Source organism: Pipistrellus kuhlii, unplaced genomic scaffold (assembly GCF_014108245.1).
Source record: "Pipistrellus kuhlii isolate mPipKuh1 unplaced genomic scaffold, mPipKuh1.p scaffold_m20_p_57, whole genome shotgun sequence".
Taxonomy (NCBI): Eukaryota; Metazoa; Chordata; class Mammalia; order Chiroptera; family Vespertilionidae; genus Pipistrellus; species Pipistrellus kuhlii.
This window is the reverse complement of record NW_023425559.1, coordinates 53,856-68,704: the sequence shown is the minus strand read 5'-3', so window position 1 is coordinate 68,704 and position 14,849 is coordinate 53,856. Positions and strand designations below refer to the sequence as shown.

The window sequence follows — 14,849 nt, the reverse complement described above, 5'->3', positions numbered from 1 at the left end:
CCGAGGGAAGGGCGGGCGGGAGGAGCGAGGGCCTGCTGCGCGCACACTGACCCGGCTGCGGCTCGAACCCACAACCTTAAGGCAGCGCCGGGCATGCGCAGAAGCCGGGGGGGGGGGCGCGGAGCGCGGGCGGGCGACGTCCCTCTGGTCCTAGCGCCTCGAGCACCCACAGTTCCAAGCGCTGGGCTGCGTCCGGAAGTCCGTGGAGCCGAGCTTCCTTCCTCGTCCTCTGATTCGCTACAAACCACTTCCATTTCCGCAGAGAGTTCCGAGCCAGTTCACGACCGTTGGAGAGCCTTGTTGCTGTTTTGTTTCCGGGGGAATCTAGTTTGCTGTAGACACGGGACTTCCGGGTGTTCCTCGCGGCCTTTGATTGGCTGTATTTATGCATATATTAGAGTACGAAAAAGAGGCTTTTCCACACGCTAAAACGAATTTGCACGGTTTTAATGTAGATGGTGTGGTTCCTATAGGATGTGAGTGCTCTCTCTCGTGTCTCTGAGACAGTATATAAAGTTACCATAACCTTAAAGTGATAGGAATATAGGGTTTTAAATAGCCAACGGCGCCGTAGCCCAGTTGTGTTGTATGAAAGGAGAGAAGGTTAGCACTCCCCTTGACAAGGATGGAAGAGGCTCTCGGGCCTAACAACACGCATACGGTTAAGGCATTGCCACCTACTTCGTGGCATCTAACCACTGTTTTTTTTTGTTTGTTTGTTTGTTTTCACTGACATGGGCACGCCAGGGCGCCTTCACCACCTCGGCGGTCTTCCTCAAACCTCCCTCCTTCCCACGCACCAGCGAGGGCTAGCGGGTGCCCTCCGTGCAGGCCCTCTGGTGTCTCCGCCATTGTGCAGGGAGCCCGGCGGGTTGGACAAGTGTCACCTACGGAGATGCCGAAGCCTTGCCCAGGGGACAGGACTGCTGCCCTGTGGGTTTCCACCACTCCTGCCCGTTTTGAATCCATGTGCACATTCCCTTCAGCATGTGTACACAGACACGTGTCTGTACTTCTGGTTGCTTTTTTTGCTGTATCCGTTGGTATTTGAATTCTTTGAATTGGTGGCAACAAGTCCAGCCATGGAGCTTCTGGGCGGAGCTGGGGCAGGGCAACCAGGCACAGCCTCGGGGCTGCAGGGGAGCCCTAGCCTCCTAGTCAGGGGCGGGGCGCGGAGCAGCTGGAGATCAACCACCACCCACAGGCAGGCCTCAGCCGGGCAGTTCACACCCTGTGAACGAGCACTCTGACATGTACACACAGACGTGTGTATACACCTGTCAGCTTTTTTAGCTTTCGTTTTTGTGGAGCATGCGGACATATATACTTTTTTAATGATATTAAGGCAGTGGTCGGCAAACTGTGGCGCTCAAGCCATAAGCGGCTCTTTGGCCCCTTGAGTTTTCTGCAAAGGCCAGCTGAGGAGGACCCTAATTAAGTTAATAGCAATGTATCTATAAGTTTAAAAAATTTGGCTCTCAAATTTCATTTCGTCGTAATGTTGATATTTGGCTGTTGACTAGTGTTGCCCTGTAAACCAGGTCTCAGTTCGATTTGCAGGCTCCATCCACAGTGCGGGCAGCGGCAGGATGCAGCCAATTGATGTTTCTCTCTCCCTCTTCCTTCCTCTCTAAAATCAATAAAAACATGCTTTTTATAAAGAAATTCCTTTTACAGATTCTACGTATTTGCTGCCTAGAGAATGAAAGCCCTGGGACTTGCAGCAGAGGGGAGGGCCACAGGCAGCAGAGGCGCCGTCTCGGGAGCTGGAGGACTGGGCGGGAGGGTCTCGGCTCTCCCTGGTTGTCACACTCCCTGTGTACAGGCTGGTTTTTAAAACCCATGGACTCTCGCCCAAGGCCCCTGCTGCAATAGGCCCACAGCAACCCCACCCCATAACAGATACACTTGAAGGTGAAAAATCCTCAGGGGACAAAAATACAAGACATGAAAATCTTTATTTCCAAAAAGTGAATGTCTTTACATAAATCTACAACAGAGAATTGCAATGTAGAAAAAATACACTATATTCAGGATACGGTGCTCCGCACACACCCCTCCTCCCGGGGCAACCCGACCCCAGAAGCAACAAAACAAGGAACAACCTCCCTCCTCAGGGACCTCCCTTAGGATCCGCCAGCCAAGCCCCCGGAGCCTCAGCTCTCCAATCAGGACGCTCCGAGCCGGGCAGGGCAGGGCCGGGCCGGCCCGAGCCCTCACCCTCTCCCTGCGGCCGTGCCCCACAGACAAGCCACGAACACCGTACTTCCAACGAGGTCTGTGACTGCCGCCCCATAAGCCTTCAGAACTGTGATACTCGCCCTGGGCCACAGTGGCCACCAGGGGGTTCCCAGGCGGCCTGAGGGTGGCCCCCACTTCCTCACAGCCCATCACCACTTAGCACCGTCCCGAACCCCAAAACCAGGGCCTGAGCTTCAGGAGAGCAGGGGCTGAGACCGAGGCTGTGGATGGATGTCAGCGTCTGCTCACCCAGCCTCAGTGAGACTGCACCTCCCTCCCGCCTCCACCGAAGTCTGTGCTGCAGACTGGGGTGGGGAGGGGGGACGGGACACTTGCTACATCAGGGGTCCCCAGGAACCAGCCACTGCCACAAACTGCTCTGCAGTCCTGGCCTCATGCCCACTCCTCCTGGGCCAGGCGGGCGGATGACAGACCCGGCTCCCTGCCGCCGAGGCCTCCAAGAAGCCTGCCGGGCCTCAGCCGGCAAGAGGTCCCTCGGAGAAGAGCCGGCGCCGGGGAACTGAGGGGCCACCCCAAGAGCCATCCGCAACGTTCAGCAGGACGTTGGGGGCGGGCTCCGCCGCAGCCAGCCCCCGGAGCTCTCCCCGCCCGCGCAGTGTAAAGTGCGGGCCCGTGCGGGACAGGTCCGCTCACCTGCCTCACACAGGGACAGGGTGCCGGGCGCTGCCATGCGGCCCAGGCCCTCTGCGTCCCGCCTGAGGGGCGGCATGTTGCGTGGGCACCACACACCAGCACCGAGCCCCAGGTTCCCAGGCAGCCTCACAGGGTCTGGGTTCGACACCCACACGGGAATGACTGGGACCTGCAGAGACTGGCAGAGAGGCCGAGAGGTGACGGGTCACAGCGCTGGCATGGGAATAAAACATCAAAACAGCACAGAACATTTCCTGGGGAAACACGGCGATAAACTGAACCGCCTCACCTTCTGAAACAAAAATGAAGTCTTGTTGACGGAACACAAGAGACTGGGAACTCTTCCCAGCCAGAGGAACTGGCAAGAACGTCACCTTCTAGAACTTTCTGGTGAGACCTCTCCCCCCTCGGCCACAAGGTCCTCAGAGGGGCCCAGGCCCCGCCCCCATCCCCAGCCTGGGTCAGGAGACCCCGGGCTCTGGCCCTGCCGGTCGGTAGCGTCCCGGCCGCGGTGCGGGCCTAGCAGTCGCTCTTCCAGAGCTTGATGGTCTTGTCGTTCTCCAGCGCGGCCGAGGCGATGATGTTCTCTGTCGGGTGGCACGCCGTCGAGATGACAACGTCTGCAAACCAGAGACTGTCCACACGCGCCCTCCCTGTGGCAAGCCCAGGGCGGCCCCCCAGCGCTGACCACGGACTCACACAGCCCGTCCCTGACAAGCCTCGGGCGCTGCCCACAGCGACAGCCCCCGGGGTGCTGGCCTGGCCCAAGGAGGCCGCACCAGGCTGGGTCACGCCCGCCCTCCCTCCCTCGCCTAGGCCCTCCGGGGCCGCCGCTCACCTGTGTGGCCCTGCAGCTTCTGCACGATCTCCTTGGTCTGCAGGTTCCAGATGTACACCAGGTTGTCTTCCGAGCCAGACACGATCCACTGGGCACACAGGGCCGAGTGAGGGGAGCTCCCACAGCCCCGACCTTCCCTCCCGCTCACCACTCAAACAGCCGCACACAGCGAGCCTCGAGGATGTAAAATGTTTTCTCCAATCACCACCTTATAGTTTGTGTCGCGTACGTTTCAGCTGAACGTCCCAGCTCCTCAGTCCATTCCCCTGGACTGAGGCAGCCAGGCCTGGGGCCAGCTCTGGGCGGCCCCCGCTCTCTGCAGCCCCACTCTGGGCAGCATGGCCTGTAGGTGACCACTCAGACGCCCACCTGTGCCCGCCGCTCCCGGGAGCTGTGCCAGGTCTGACTTACAGGCCCGGCAAGTCCAGGAGCACCCGAGTCACAACATCCCCTTTCTGATGACAGCCGCTGCCACATGCAGCGTGTGGCTCCGTTTTCGGGTGTTTGTGTGTGTTTTGGGCACAGAAAGCGCCTGAGCACCCCTCGGCAGGGCCTCTCAGAACTCACCTTCCCCCCAGTCACGGAGAAGTTGGCAAAGATGCAGTATTTCTCGTTCTTGTGCCCGGTGTAAGTCTTCAGGCACTGAAAGGACACGGGCACGGTCAGTCCCGCTGCCCACCTCCTGGACAAGTCCCTGAATTCCGAGGGCCAGCCCTTTAAGGCTAACCGAACGTCACCCTGAAAAGCACTCAAATGCCCGCAGCACAAGTCCACGTGTTCAGAGCAGACGTGCCAGCAGCAAACACCCATGTCGTGGGGAAATTTGCACCAAACCAACTCAATGAAGGTGGCTCTGAGCCCCCAGCTCAGCTCAGCATTACTCAACACCTCCCCCCTCGCCCCCCCCCAGGCCTCTGCACCCCGCCCCCACCCCCCCACCTCCGCACCCCGCCCGGCATTCTCCACTGCTCACCTTCCCTTTGCTGTAGTCCCAGAGTTTCAGGGTGCTGGAAGGAGAGAGGGGGGTCACACAGGCTCCCCAGCTGCTGTCACTGCGCCCTCTGCAGGCTGGAAGCCCCAGGTGCAGGAGCAGGTGCCAGCGCCAGCGCCAGCAGCGGGATTTGAGGACACCCCAGAGCACAGCGCGAGAACCCCAAATATTTAGCTCAAAGACATTTTGAAAGAAAGCTGCTGGCTGCTCCCACATCACTGAGGGTCATCTCATGCCTGCTAGAGGGGTGTGGGGACCTGGTTCCAGAAACCCCCACCAGACTTCAGCACAGCACCCGCCTCCGGGGCAGAGGCCCCCCGAGGGCGCTGGGCCTCGAACACACTGGGAAACCAGCCGGCCCAGCAAGGCACCCCCCAAGGAACGCAATGGTCCTCAGCCATGGGAATCTGCACAGAACCAGACCAAAGCTCAGCCTGTCCCCCAATCCTGCAGCTGAGGAGGGGGAGGGGGAGGGGGAGGGGGAGGGCCCGTCCCCCGCGGAAGGGCTGCTGTGGGGCGGCGGGAGCACTCACTTGTCCAAGGTTGCCGCCAGGATGTACTTGCCGTTCGGGGAGAACTTGACGAAGGACACCGGGGGGTTGTCGTCATCTGCGGGAAGCGGGGGCTGAGCAGGGCTCGGGCCCGGGGGCAGGAGGAACCACCCATCGCTGCTTAGGACCCTCAGGTGAGGCAGCTGCCACCGGTGCCAACACCCCTCGTGGCCCCGTGGGCAGCCCGCCGGCACGAGGGCTTGGGGAGCACAGGGCCCGCAACGTGCATACTCGGGGTGCCAGCCCCCGTGGGCAGTGGGGGACCCAGGATCAGCTTCCTCATGTGGAACATACGCACACGCCAGGCAGACGGAGGTCAGGACACGCAAACGACTGGGTGGACGCTCTGTGTCTCCCATGACCGTTTTGGCCAAAGACCTGTGAGCTCCTCCAGAAAGCCCTCGGTACACCCACACCGCTGCGTCTGAGCCCGGCGGCCTGGGGCCGGGTCAGAGCCACCCCTCACAGCCGCCGGGCTCAGCACTCCGAGCCCCGGGGGGCCCTCCGCCACGTGACAGTGCGTGCCGCCTGGCCGGGCGGGGGACCGGGAGCTGCACCTGGAGGGGGAGCAGGGGCAGCTGGCGTCCCGGGTGCCCGGGGAGTGGCATTACCACATCGGAGAACCCGGGCCTGGCTGCGGGGCACCTGGGGCCGCAGGCTGGGACCAGACACTGGAAAGGCACAGGGAGGTGTGAGGCCGCACTGGGAGGCCGGTGGGTAACGAGGCGAGATGAGGGCACCGACAGCCCAACCCAGCCCCTGAGCACAGCATCAGCGGGACCATGTGCTCAAGTCCAGAAGGTTCTACCTCCTAGACCAGGACTGAGAAACAGGACCGGGAACCACTGCCCACTGCCCGCCTTCCCCAGGCACTAGGTGCTGCTGGCCTCGGGCTGGGTAGCCCCTTGGCCTCAGTCTCTGCCACTGCGGTGGCGAGCGGACCAAAGGCTCCCATAGCTGCTCACAGGGCGCAGGAGATGCCGTGGCGGCTGCGGGCAGTAAGGACACTCCTGTCCTAGTCAGTCTGACTCAGTGTTAGAGCATCAGCCAAAGAACCGCAGGGTCACTGGTTTGATTCTGGGTCAGGGAACTGATGCTTCTCTCTCCTTTCCTCCCTCCCTCTCTGAAATCAATAAAGATATGTATCTTTCAAACATATTCTCGGGGATTAACAAAACTAAAAAAGTGAGGCTGCCCAGCCTGACTAGGTCTTAGGAGTCTGACACCAGCGCACAGGACAGCCTCTGCGAGGACTGGGAGCCTCAGGGACCAGCTCTTGGGGGGTGCCCGCCTTACAAGCTTCCATGAAAGCCTCAGAGGGAGCTTAGGGGCATACAACCCCTGGCCAGCCCCTCCACGTGGCTGCCGGCTGCACCGGCTCCCCTTGACCTCCAACTGCGAACACTTCCAGACTGGCTCAGGTGATGAGGCTCAACAGCGACACGCCCCGACTGACACCCTGCAGGGACTGACACCCTGCAGGGCGGACGCCCTCCCCACAGCCTTCCCAGGCCCGAGGCCCAGGGGCCTATGGCACCCAGCTCACCGGCACACCAGGCCTGCAGCCCGCCACAGCCTCCCACTCGCCAGCCCAGGCCAAGGCCTCCCCCTCCAGGACACCTTGGCCAGAGCTGCCCTCCCCTCTAATCCCGCCCTCCCTGCCTCAGGCCTCTGCTCCAGGCTCCCCCACGCCCCTCCTCCCGCACGCCTGGAGGGTGAGGCTCAGCCACAACTGCCCCAGGCATGACTAGGAGGAGGCCCCAAGGCCGGCCGAAGCCCAGGGCCTGCCCAGCAGGCAGTGCTCAGGTCCTTCAGAGGGCGGGAGGGGAGGGGCGGCAGAGGAGGGGCAGACCCAGGACAGAGAAGGGGCTCCCGGAGCCTCAGGAGAGCCCCCGGGCCAGCGCTTACCGATCAATGTCTTGAGGCACTGGCCAGAGGCGGTGTCCCAGATCCGGCTGCAAAGCAAACAGCCAGTGGCCTCAATGGGACTGCACTAGCGGGAACACGCTTCCCCCTCGCTCACTGTCGCATCCCCCGTCCACTCCACAGCTCCCTGCCCGTTCCCGGACAGAATGGGCGCTGCACACGCTGGACCCGTGTGCTCCAGTTCCTCCTCCACAGCGGGGTCTCACACACAGGCAGCCCAGGCTGGCCCCACGCCCTCCACGCCCGGCACCGTCCCGTCCCCGCGTCACTCTCCGGCCAGCACGGCATCACTGTCTCCCTCTGCAACCCACGGACGTCAATGTCCCCCTGGCTTCCCACCGCTCCACCCCATCACCCGCCCGTCAGACCCGCGGTGGCCACTCTGTTAGGCGTTTCCGAAAGAGGACGAAGGGTCAGAGGGGCCTAACCCAAACCCGAGAGCCTCTGACAGGCTCAGCCGCCAGCCCTGCGGCCCCCACACCCTGGGCGCCCTCCTTCACTATGCGGCCTGCTGTCTTCCGTCTCGTTTCCGCTGAACGCGATCAAGAAACTAGACACACTTTCTCTCCCTTGTACATGGCAGGTCCTACTCGGGTCATCAACTCAGCAGAGGCTACCCTACCCTCTGTTCCTCCCAACCCTCCCTGATGCTTGGCCGAGTTCACCTAAACCAGCGGTCACCAACCGACTGCTGACCTAAACCATCACATGCCCATCTTCCTCCTGCGCCCTCACCCCTGCACACACGCATCACACCTCCCAGCTCCAGACCACGGTCCCCAAGGCCGCCGCCCCGCCCTGCCGCCTGGCTGCCTGCGGTGGGGGGTCTGGGTCCACCACTCGGGACTGACGCCTTGAGGACGCCAGGCAGGCTCTGCGCGGGCCTCCCCACCCCAGGCCCAGTCCATGTCAGTGTCCACAGGCACTCAGTCTGGTCCAGGCCTCGCGGGGCCCCTGCAGGGAGGCACCCTCCCGCCACACACACTGGCCGTGGGCCTGGCAGCACCCACCACCTGAGGCTCACTGGTGTCCACCCGTCCGCAGCCTGCCTCCCGCTGTCGCTGCCCGAGGCCCACGGCCCACGGCCCACAAGCACACGTCACCAAGGGGAGGGAGGCCCTCACTCACCAGAGCCCGTCGTAGCTGCTGGACACGATCAGGGACCCGTCGCGGTTGAAGTGGACCTGAGGAGGCGGGGGAGGAGGAAGACTTGAGCCAGTGACACGGGCTTCTTCCCCGCGGCCCCACCCGAGTGCGGGCGACCCCTTCGTGCTGCCATGGTGCTAGGACGGCTTCCACCCCAGGAGCCACAGAAGAAAACCAGCTGCAGTCTGTCCGGAGAGCCAGTCACTTACTATGAAACGCAATGAACATAAACCACGGCCACAGAAGGCCACTCCTGAGGGCCTGTCCTTCCGGGGACCCGGCCCCCAGCCATTGCCAGTGCCCTCACCCCCCAGGGAAGGCAGCCTGTCCCAACGGAACCGAAAACGACTTCCCCTGACATTGTTTTACAAAAGCAAAAAAATGAATTTAAATTTAAAAAAATCGAGGGATCGGTAGCCTCCTAAGAACGGACTCAAGTGGCTTCTCACCCAGGTGCCCGCCCGTGGCCATCCGAGCTCCGGCCTGGCACCCCAGCTCTCTCAGGCGCCGGGCAGGGACAGCACACTCGGGCTGCCTGAGCGGCCTGGCTTTGTGGGGGAGGGCCCAGGAAGGAGATCCAGGCGGCTCCAAACCCCGCGGGGACCTGCTGCCAGCCGAGGCTGACTGCAGCTCGGCCACTTACCATTTACTTGACCTGTAAGTCTAGCTCTGCAGGGCGGTTGGGGGGACACACAACTCCCTATAAATACGTTCCACTCTGACACTGTGGCTGCTGCACCTTTGGGTTTTCCTTCTCCCCCCATTGCCTCTCAGCGCCAGTAAAAGGGGGGCAATGCCCGGAGGGAGTTCACACGCATTCCTACTCTTCCCGTGGAGTCCCGAGCCGACTGTACAGGATAAGCCTTCTCACAACAAATAACTTTTAAACCGGCCTCGCTTCCTGCCACGTGATCCGCTCCTAGGTGAGATGGAGGCGCAGCGAGACTGCATTCTGTGCCCGCGCGGGCCCTGCGGAACAGCTGGGCTGGGACCCCACCGAGCAGGACGGGTGCTCTCGGGCCCACCCACCACCCTTTCTCACCACAACCGGATTCTCACCACAACGGGGCCATCCCGCCCGCCTCCGGCCACCAGCCACCACCAGAGCTATTGGCTCCGCCTAACCTCACACTGCACCTGGCCACACTTCCCGGCCTGGACACCATCCCCCACGCTACAGCCACCTGCCCTTCTGCAGACCAAGGTTCCTCAGGGTCCCCACCCACACCGCAGCGGCGATGGGACCGGAGCCCCCAGTCAGAGGGACTTACGGCGGAGACGGGGTCCGAGTGTGCAGGCAGGGTCTTGAGGCACTTCCCCGTCTTCACGTCCCATATCCTCACGCTCTCATCGAACTGCCGACAAGGAGAGGTCAAGGCCACGCCCCAGGGAGGACAGGAGCCGACAGACCCTCCAAACCCAAACTGCCACCCTCCCCGCAGCAGGTCACCTGTGCCCACCCCGCCCCGCAGAGGCCAGCACACTTACGGAGCCTGAGACAATGAGGTTAGACTGCGGGTTGAAGTTACAGCAAAAGACATAATTACTGTGTCCCTTCAGGGTTTTCAGACACTTTCCCTAAAACGAAATATTGATAGACTGTCACCGGGGGTCCGCTGGTGGGGCCAGGCTGACTGAGGCTGACCTGGGAGAGCCAGGCCGCCCGGGACCCGCTGCCCCAGCCGCCGCCCCCCCGCCCACACACACACACCCCCCCCCAGGAGGGCCCCCCCCCCCGAGTTTGGCTTACCGAGCTCACATCCCATATCTTTAGGGTTTTATCGTCTGAGGCAGAAACGAGGAGGTTAGAATCCGAGGACCAGGCCACATCTGATATTCCCTAGGGAGAAAAGACAAGAGGGTCACCGCCTTGAGGGACAAAACACAATTAACCAGCAGAAGCCAATCCCTCCCCCCCACCAATCCAACTGGACACACAGCTCGTCCCACTCTGCAAGCAGGTCCTCAGCCAGCGCTAAGCACCGCGTGGCCCCCAACAACCGCGCTCTCGGTGGCACTGCAGGCCTCCGTGGGCAGAAGCTGGTCTGGGACTCAGGAGCATTCGCTTAAAAAAAAACAAGAGGTGGCAGCTCTGGCCAGCATGCTCAGTGGTTAGTGTCAGCTCACGCACCCAAGAGTTTTGGGTTCAATTCCCAGTCGAGGGCCGGCACCTGGGTTGTGCGATGTCTTTCTCTCCTAAGCCCCTGGGCCCTTCTTTTGCTTCTGTTATGCATTCTCTGAGCTCACTCTTTTTACCTTTGTGACTTTTCTAAATAAACTTTCACTTGCATTTGGAGGAGCCTGTCAAGGTAGCTCAGTGGTTAAGCGCTAATCCATGAACCACGTGATTCCCGCCAGGACACATACCTGGTTTCAGCTCAATGCCCAAGTGGGGGTGTGCAGGAGGCAGCCGGTCTTTCTATCTCTCTATCCCTTTCCCTTCCCCTCTCCAAAAATCAATAAAAAACATATTTAAAACATAAAAAGAATTTGGGGGGGAGACTCAATTCCACAGGCCCACCCACGTGATCGCTGGAGCTATGTGTCCAGCAGCCACCAGTGTGCAGATACCTACCAGCTTGTGACCAGATATTGTTTTCTCAAATTTCCCATCGTAGGCACCCCAGATTTTAATGAGTTTGTCTGCAGCTGAAAGGAAGGATAACAAAGAGCCCAGTCACCCAGAGTCCAAAACCTGGGTTTTCCCCTGTGAGCTCCGGGAACAGTGAGGGACCCTGAAGAATGCCACCCACAGAGAACGGGCAGTACCTCCCACTCCCCGACCACTGCCCAACCACTGCCACGGACTGGCAATGGGCACCGGTTCCACAGGGCGTGGCTTCTTCCGATTACACACAGAAGCTAACAGGCACACCCACGCTGCACCGACAGAGTGGTGTCGGAAAGCAAGCCCCTTACACACACACACACACACACACACACACACACACACACACTGAGGCCCCGCTGATACCTACACGAACTGGCCAGCCACTCCCCGTTGGGGCTGAATTTCACGGAGGACACGGCTTTCGTGTGGCCGGCCAGGGTGAACTTGAGGGCATAGTTTGGCTTCACAGGTGTAGGCTGGTGAGGAAACAGAGCTCGTCAGCCCCAAGTGCCCAACCGTCAGCTGAACCTGATTCCCCAGCTGAATGGCAAGCTCACACCTCCGGCTTGACGCCAAACCTGTACCACGTGACTATCAGAGCCGACCGCATGTCCCCTCAACCTGAACAGCCAGCCTGAGCTCCGACTTCTGCAGCCCTCACCTCAGTGCCTCTGCTCCACCACCCTAATCCCACCCACCCAGACCACCGGCGCCCGCCCGCCCCTCATGCAGCCCCACGCACACCGGAAGGCTGCTCGGGGTAAGAGGCCTGCAAGGTCTGCACACCCGCCAGGCATCAGGACCGCGGCGAGGGGAGCTGCAGGTCAGCTGCCGCCGGGCCTACACTCTCAGCCCGAGGAGCGGCGTTGTGGCTAAGGCCCCTCCCAGGGGACGGGTCTGGACACCGCCAGGCACTGCCTAACCCGCAGCATTGCTCGGAGGGGAGAACACTGCCGCCGGAGCGCCCTTCCCCGGCACCCACAGCCTCATGCCCTGCAGTTAGTTCCCCCGGAGCCTGGGACTCGCCTTGCTCTGCGTGGCCGACGACGAGGGGGTGGGCTGCGCTCGGGCAGCCTCCGTCTCTGGCTTCTTCTCCTCCGTTGCCATGGCTCCGAGGCCCACCCAGCAGCAGGGAGAGGCAGGCAACGGGTTCACAGCTCCACACACAACACTCGGCAGGAAGGGCTCTGGGCTGATCGCAGCCTACAGCGGGGGACCTAGGCCAACAAGCAAACACGTTTTACAAGTCAACTCCAGGAAAAGGGTAGAAACCACTGGACCACCTTCCTGAGCCTGGATCAGCTGCTCAGAGGGGAGGCGCCACACTGCTACCCTGATCCCTAATGCTCCCTGAGGCTGCCAGGGCGGAGGCTCCCTCAGGCCCCTCCACCAAGGCCGCCTCCCCACGAAACCTGCGGGAATGCAGGAATGCAGCCCCTCCCGCCAGCCCTCCCGCCTGCCAGCAATCTCCAGGCTCTCTTCTTCAAAGGGCCTTCCGCCCTATAAACCACTGGAGGTTCTGGTCGGGAAGAACCAGCCAGATCTCAGGTGTGGGAACCAGATCGTCCAAGTCTGCAAACCCCAGGGCCCCCGCTCTGCCCGCTGGGCAGCCCCTCGGTCTGCAGGTGGGGAGCACGCATGGAGGGAAAGCCGCTGCCCCATCAGGTCCCCCTGACCATGGGAACTGCCCCTCCCAGAAGCACACGGGCCACCCACCTCCCGGAGCTGGGCCCACCGTTCCGGAGCGTGCACACCGAAGTTCTCGCTTGGAGCTTAGAGCTAAAGCGTGCACACCGAAGGGAAACGGAAGCCATCACACAAAAGAGCACGTCTCCAATCTCCACCCAAGAAGGGAAAGGAATTACAACGCAGCACAGCTGTGCAGGCGGGGCTGGCTACCTGCGGGAGGAGGGCTGGAGCCCTGCACCGCATGCGAGAGGGGAGGGGTGCGGGGGGGGGGGGGGGGTGCGGGCAGCCCTGCCAGGGAAAACCTGTGGCACTGGGCTGCCAGGGGCCAAGGCTCCTCTGCTATTACCTTCTGCGGCCTTGGGGGCGGGGAGGAGCCAAGGACCCGGGCTACAAAGTCCATTTCCCAGGACCCAGGCTCCCAGGACGGCCGACCACACCGGGCTGCGGCCAGTGTGGCCCTGCGGGCCGAGCCCAGCACATGAGAGGAGAAAGGGGCGCTTCAGCCCCCCCCCCCCCAGCGCAATTTAGCAAAAAAGCAGGCCCACCAGGAGGTGCGGCTTGGCGGGCAAATGCCCTCAGGTGAGGAGAAAGGAGGCCCAGCCCCTCCCTCCGCCAATCCGCTCCCACCTGGGCGAGCGGAGACTCCACACAAACCACCTGCCGCTTCCAGCAGGCTCCCCACGTTTCCTGCGGGGAGGGGGTGTTTTCCGCGAACACCCACCGGTGTTTCCCTGGGACGAGCAGCTGGCTCCTTAGAAAGGCGCTCGGAGAAGGGATCACCCACGGCCACTGGAGTTGGGCCCCCGCCTGCCCACGGTGTCCGCCCAGCCCCCGAGCCTGGAGCTCCGGCTGCTGGCAAAAGGCAGGGTCCTGCGCTCCAGGGCGGAGGCAGCACCAGGCCCGGCCCCCGGCGCCGGCACACGGAGCTCGGGGGGAAGACAAGCCGCCAGGAGGGCGCGTCCCTCCGCATCGCCCGGAACGGCTCCGGGGGCCGGGCTGGAGGGGTCGCAGGCTCGGAGCCGCCGCGGGGCCTCCCCTTCCCGGCCGCGAACCCCATCCTGGGCCTGGCCGCCTCGGGCTGAGTCCGAGCAGCAAGCCGGGTGCGGGCGCTCCCGCGGCGCAGGGCAGACGGGGTGCGCGCCACGTCCAGGCCCGGGGCGCTCGTGGGGTGTTTTGTGTTTTCGGGGGGCGCCGTGCAGACTGGGGCCCTGCAGGCTGGCTGCGGGGAGACGTCACAGCCCCCGGGCTGCGGTCTCGTCACCAGGCCCGGTGGGCGCCGGGGGTCCCGGGAGCCGCCGGGGGCCGCGGGGCGAGGCCCCGGCGGGGAGAGGAGCCGCGCGCTCGGCCGGAAGAGGGGCGCAGGCGGGCACCCGGAAGGCGCGGCGGCATGGGCGCGCCGGGCGCCTGCATCTACGGGCCCGGCGGGCGGGACCGGGGCTGAGGCCGGGCCCGGCGGGCGGGACCGGGGCTGAGGCCGGGCCCGCCGGAACACGTGCGGCGGCGGCGGCGGTTTGGGGGTGCAACGGCGTCGGGCCCCGCACGCGGCGCAGGCGCCTCCCCCACCCCACTCCCCGCTTACCTGCGGGGCCGCGGCGGGCTGAGCGGGCAGGGCGCCCCGGGAGTCGCTACGGCCGCCGCCTGGGCGGGAGCCGGGCCGAGATCGATGAGGCGGCGCGGAGCCGGCAGTGCGCGTGCGCGAAAGGGCCGCCGCGGCGTGGGGGCGGGGCCAGAGCACAAAGCCGGCCTCTCGGAGCGGCGCTACGGGGCGCGGCGAGGGCCAGAATGCCTCGGGCAGGCCCTACGCCTTAAAGGAACAGTACATAGTGCGTGCTTCCTGCTTAAAAGCCTCAGCCCCGTAAGTAGCCGGTTGCAGGCTGTTCTTCTCCCGCGCTTTCTGAAAACTGAAGAGTGCCAGGGTCCCCTCGAATGCTCACATCCTGAGCTCCCCCTGCAGCGGGGCTCCCGGGAGCAGCAGAGCTCTCCCCGGGGAAGCGAGGGCGGGGGGGTGGGGGGGGCCCCAACGTCTCTTCTGAGCTCCGGTCCCTCCTCGGTCGCGCGCTCAGGGCGGCCGCTGGCGCGTGCGGGGCATCCGCGCAGGGTGTCCGTGAACGCTCTGCTCCGGGCGCCCCCGGAGACAGTGACCCTTACCTTCCCGCTCTGCAGCGAAGACGGCGAGCTCCCGAGGCTTCCGACCGCCGGCTC

General features: G+C 63.3%; 1 protein-coding gene and 1 non-coding gene across 2 annotated transcripts; one reads left to right on the top strand and one right to left on the bottom strand.

Annotated features, from left to right (window-relative positions):
- Nucleotides 1-581: 581 nt before the first annotated feature.
- LOC118707116 lies at nt 582-707 on the top strand. The gene has a single exon (XR_004984191.1). It is a non-coding gene; the product is annotated as a U6atac minor spliceosomal RNA (small nuclear RNA).
- Nucleotides 708-1,939: 1,232 nt separating this feature from the next.
- On the bottom strand, nt 1,940-14,467 carry WDR5 (WD repeat domain 5). Its single transcript, XM_036416931.2, has 14 exons — nt 14,227-14,467; nt 11,985-12,175; nt 11,326-11,434; nt 10,923-10,996; nt 10,098-10,187; nt 9,836-9,925; nt 9,619-9,702; nt 8,330-8,385; nt 7,184-7,230; nt 5,258-5,333; nt 4,707-4,740; nt 4,301-4,375; nt 3,734-3,821; nt 1,940-3,515 (listed from the first exon to the last, which is right to left on the bottom strand). Exons 2-14 carry the CDS (start codon nt 12,063-12,065, stop codon nt 3,415-3,417), a joined length of 1,005 nt encoding a protein of 334 aa, XP_036272824.1. The 5' UTR covers nt 12,066-12,175; nt 14,227-14,467; the 3' UTR covers nt 1,940-3,414.
- Nucleotides 14,468-14,849: the final 382 nt, after the last annotated feature.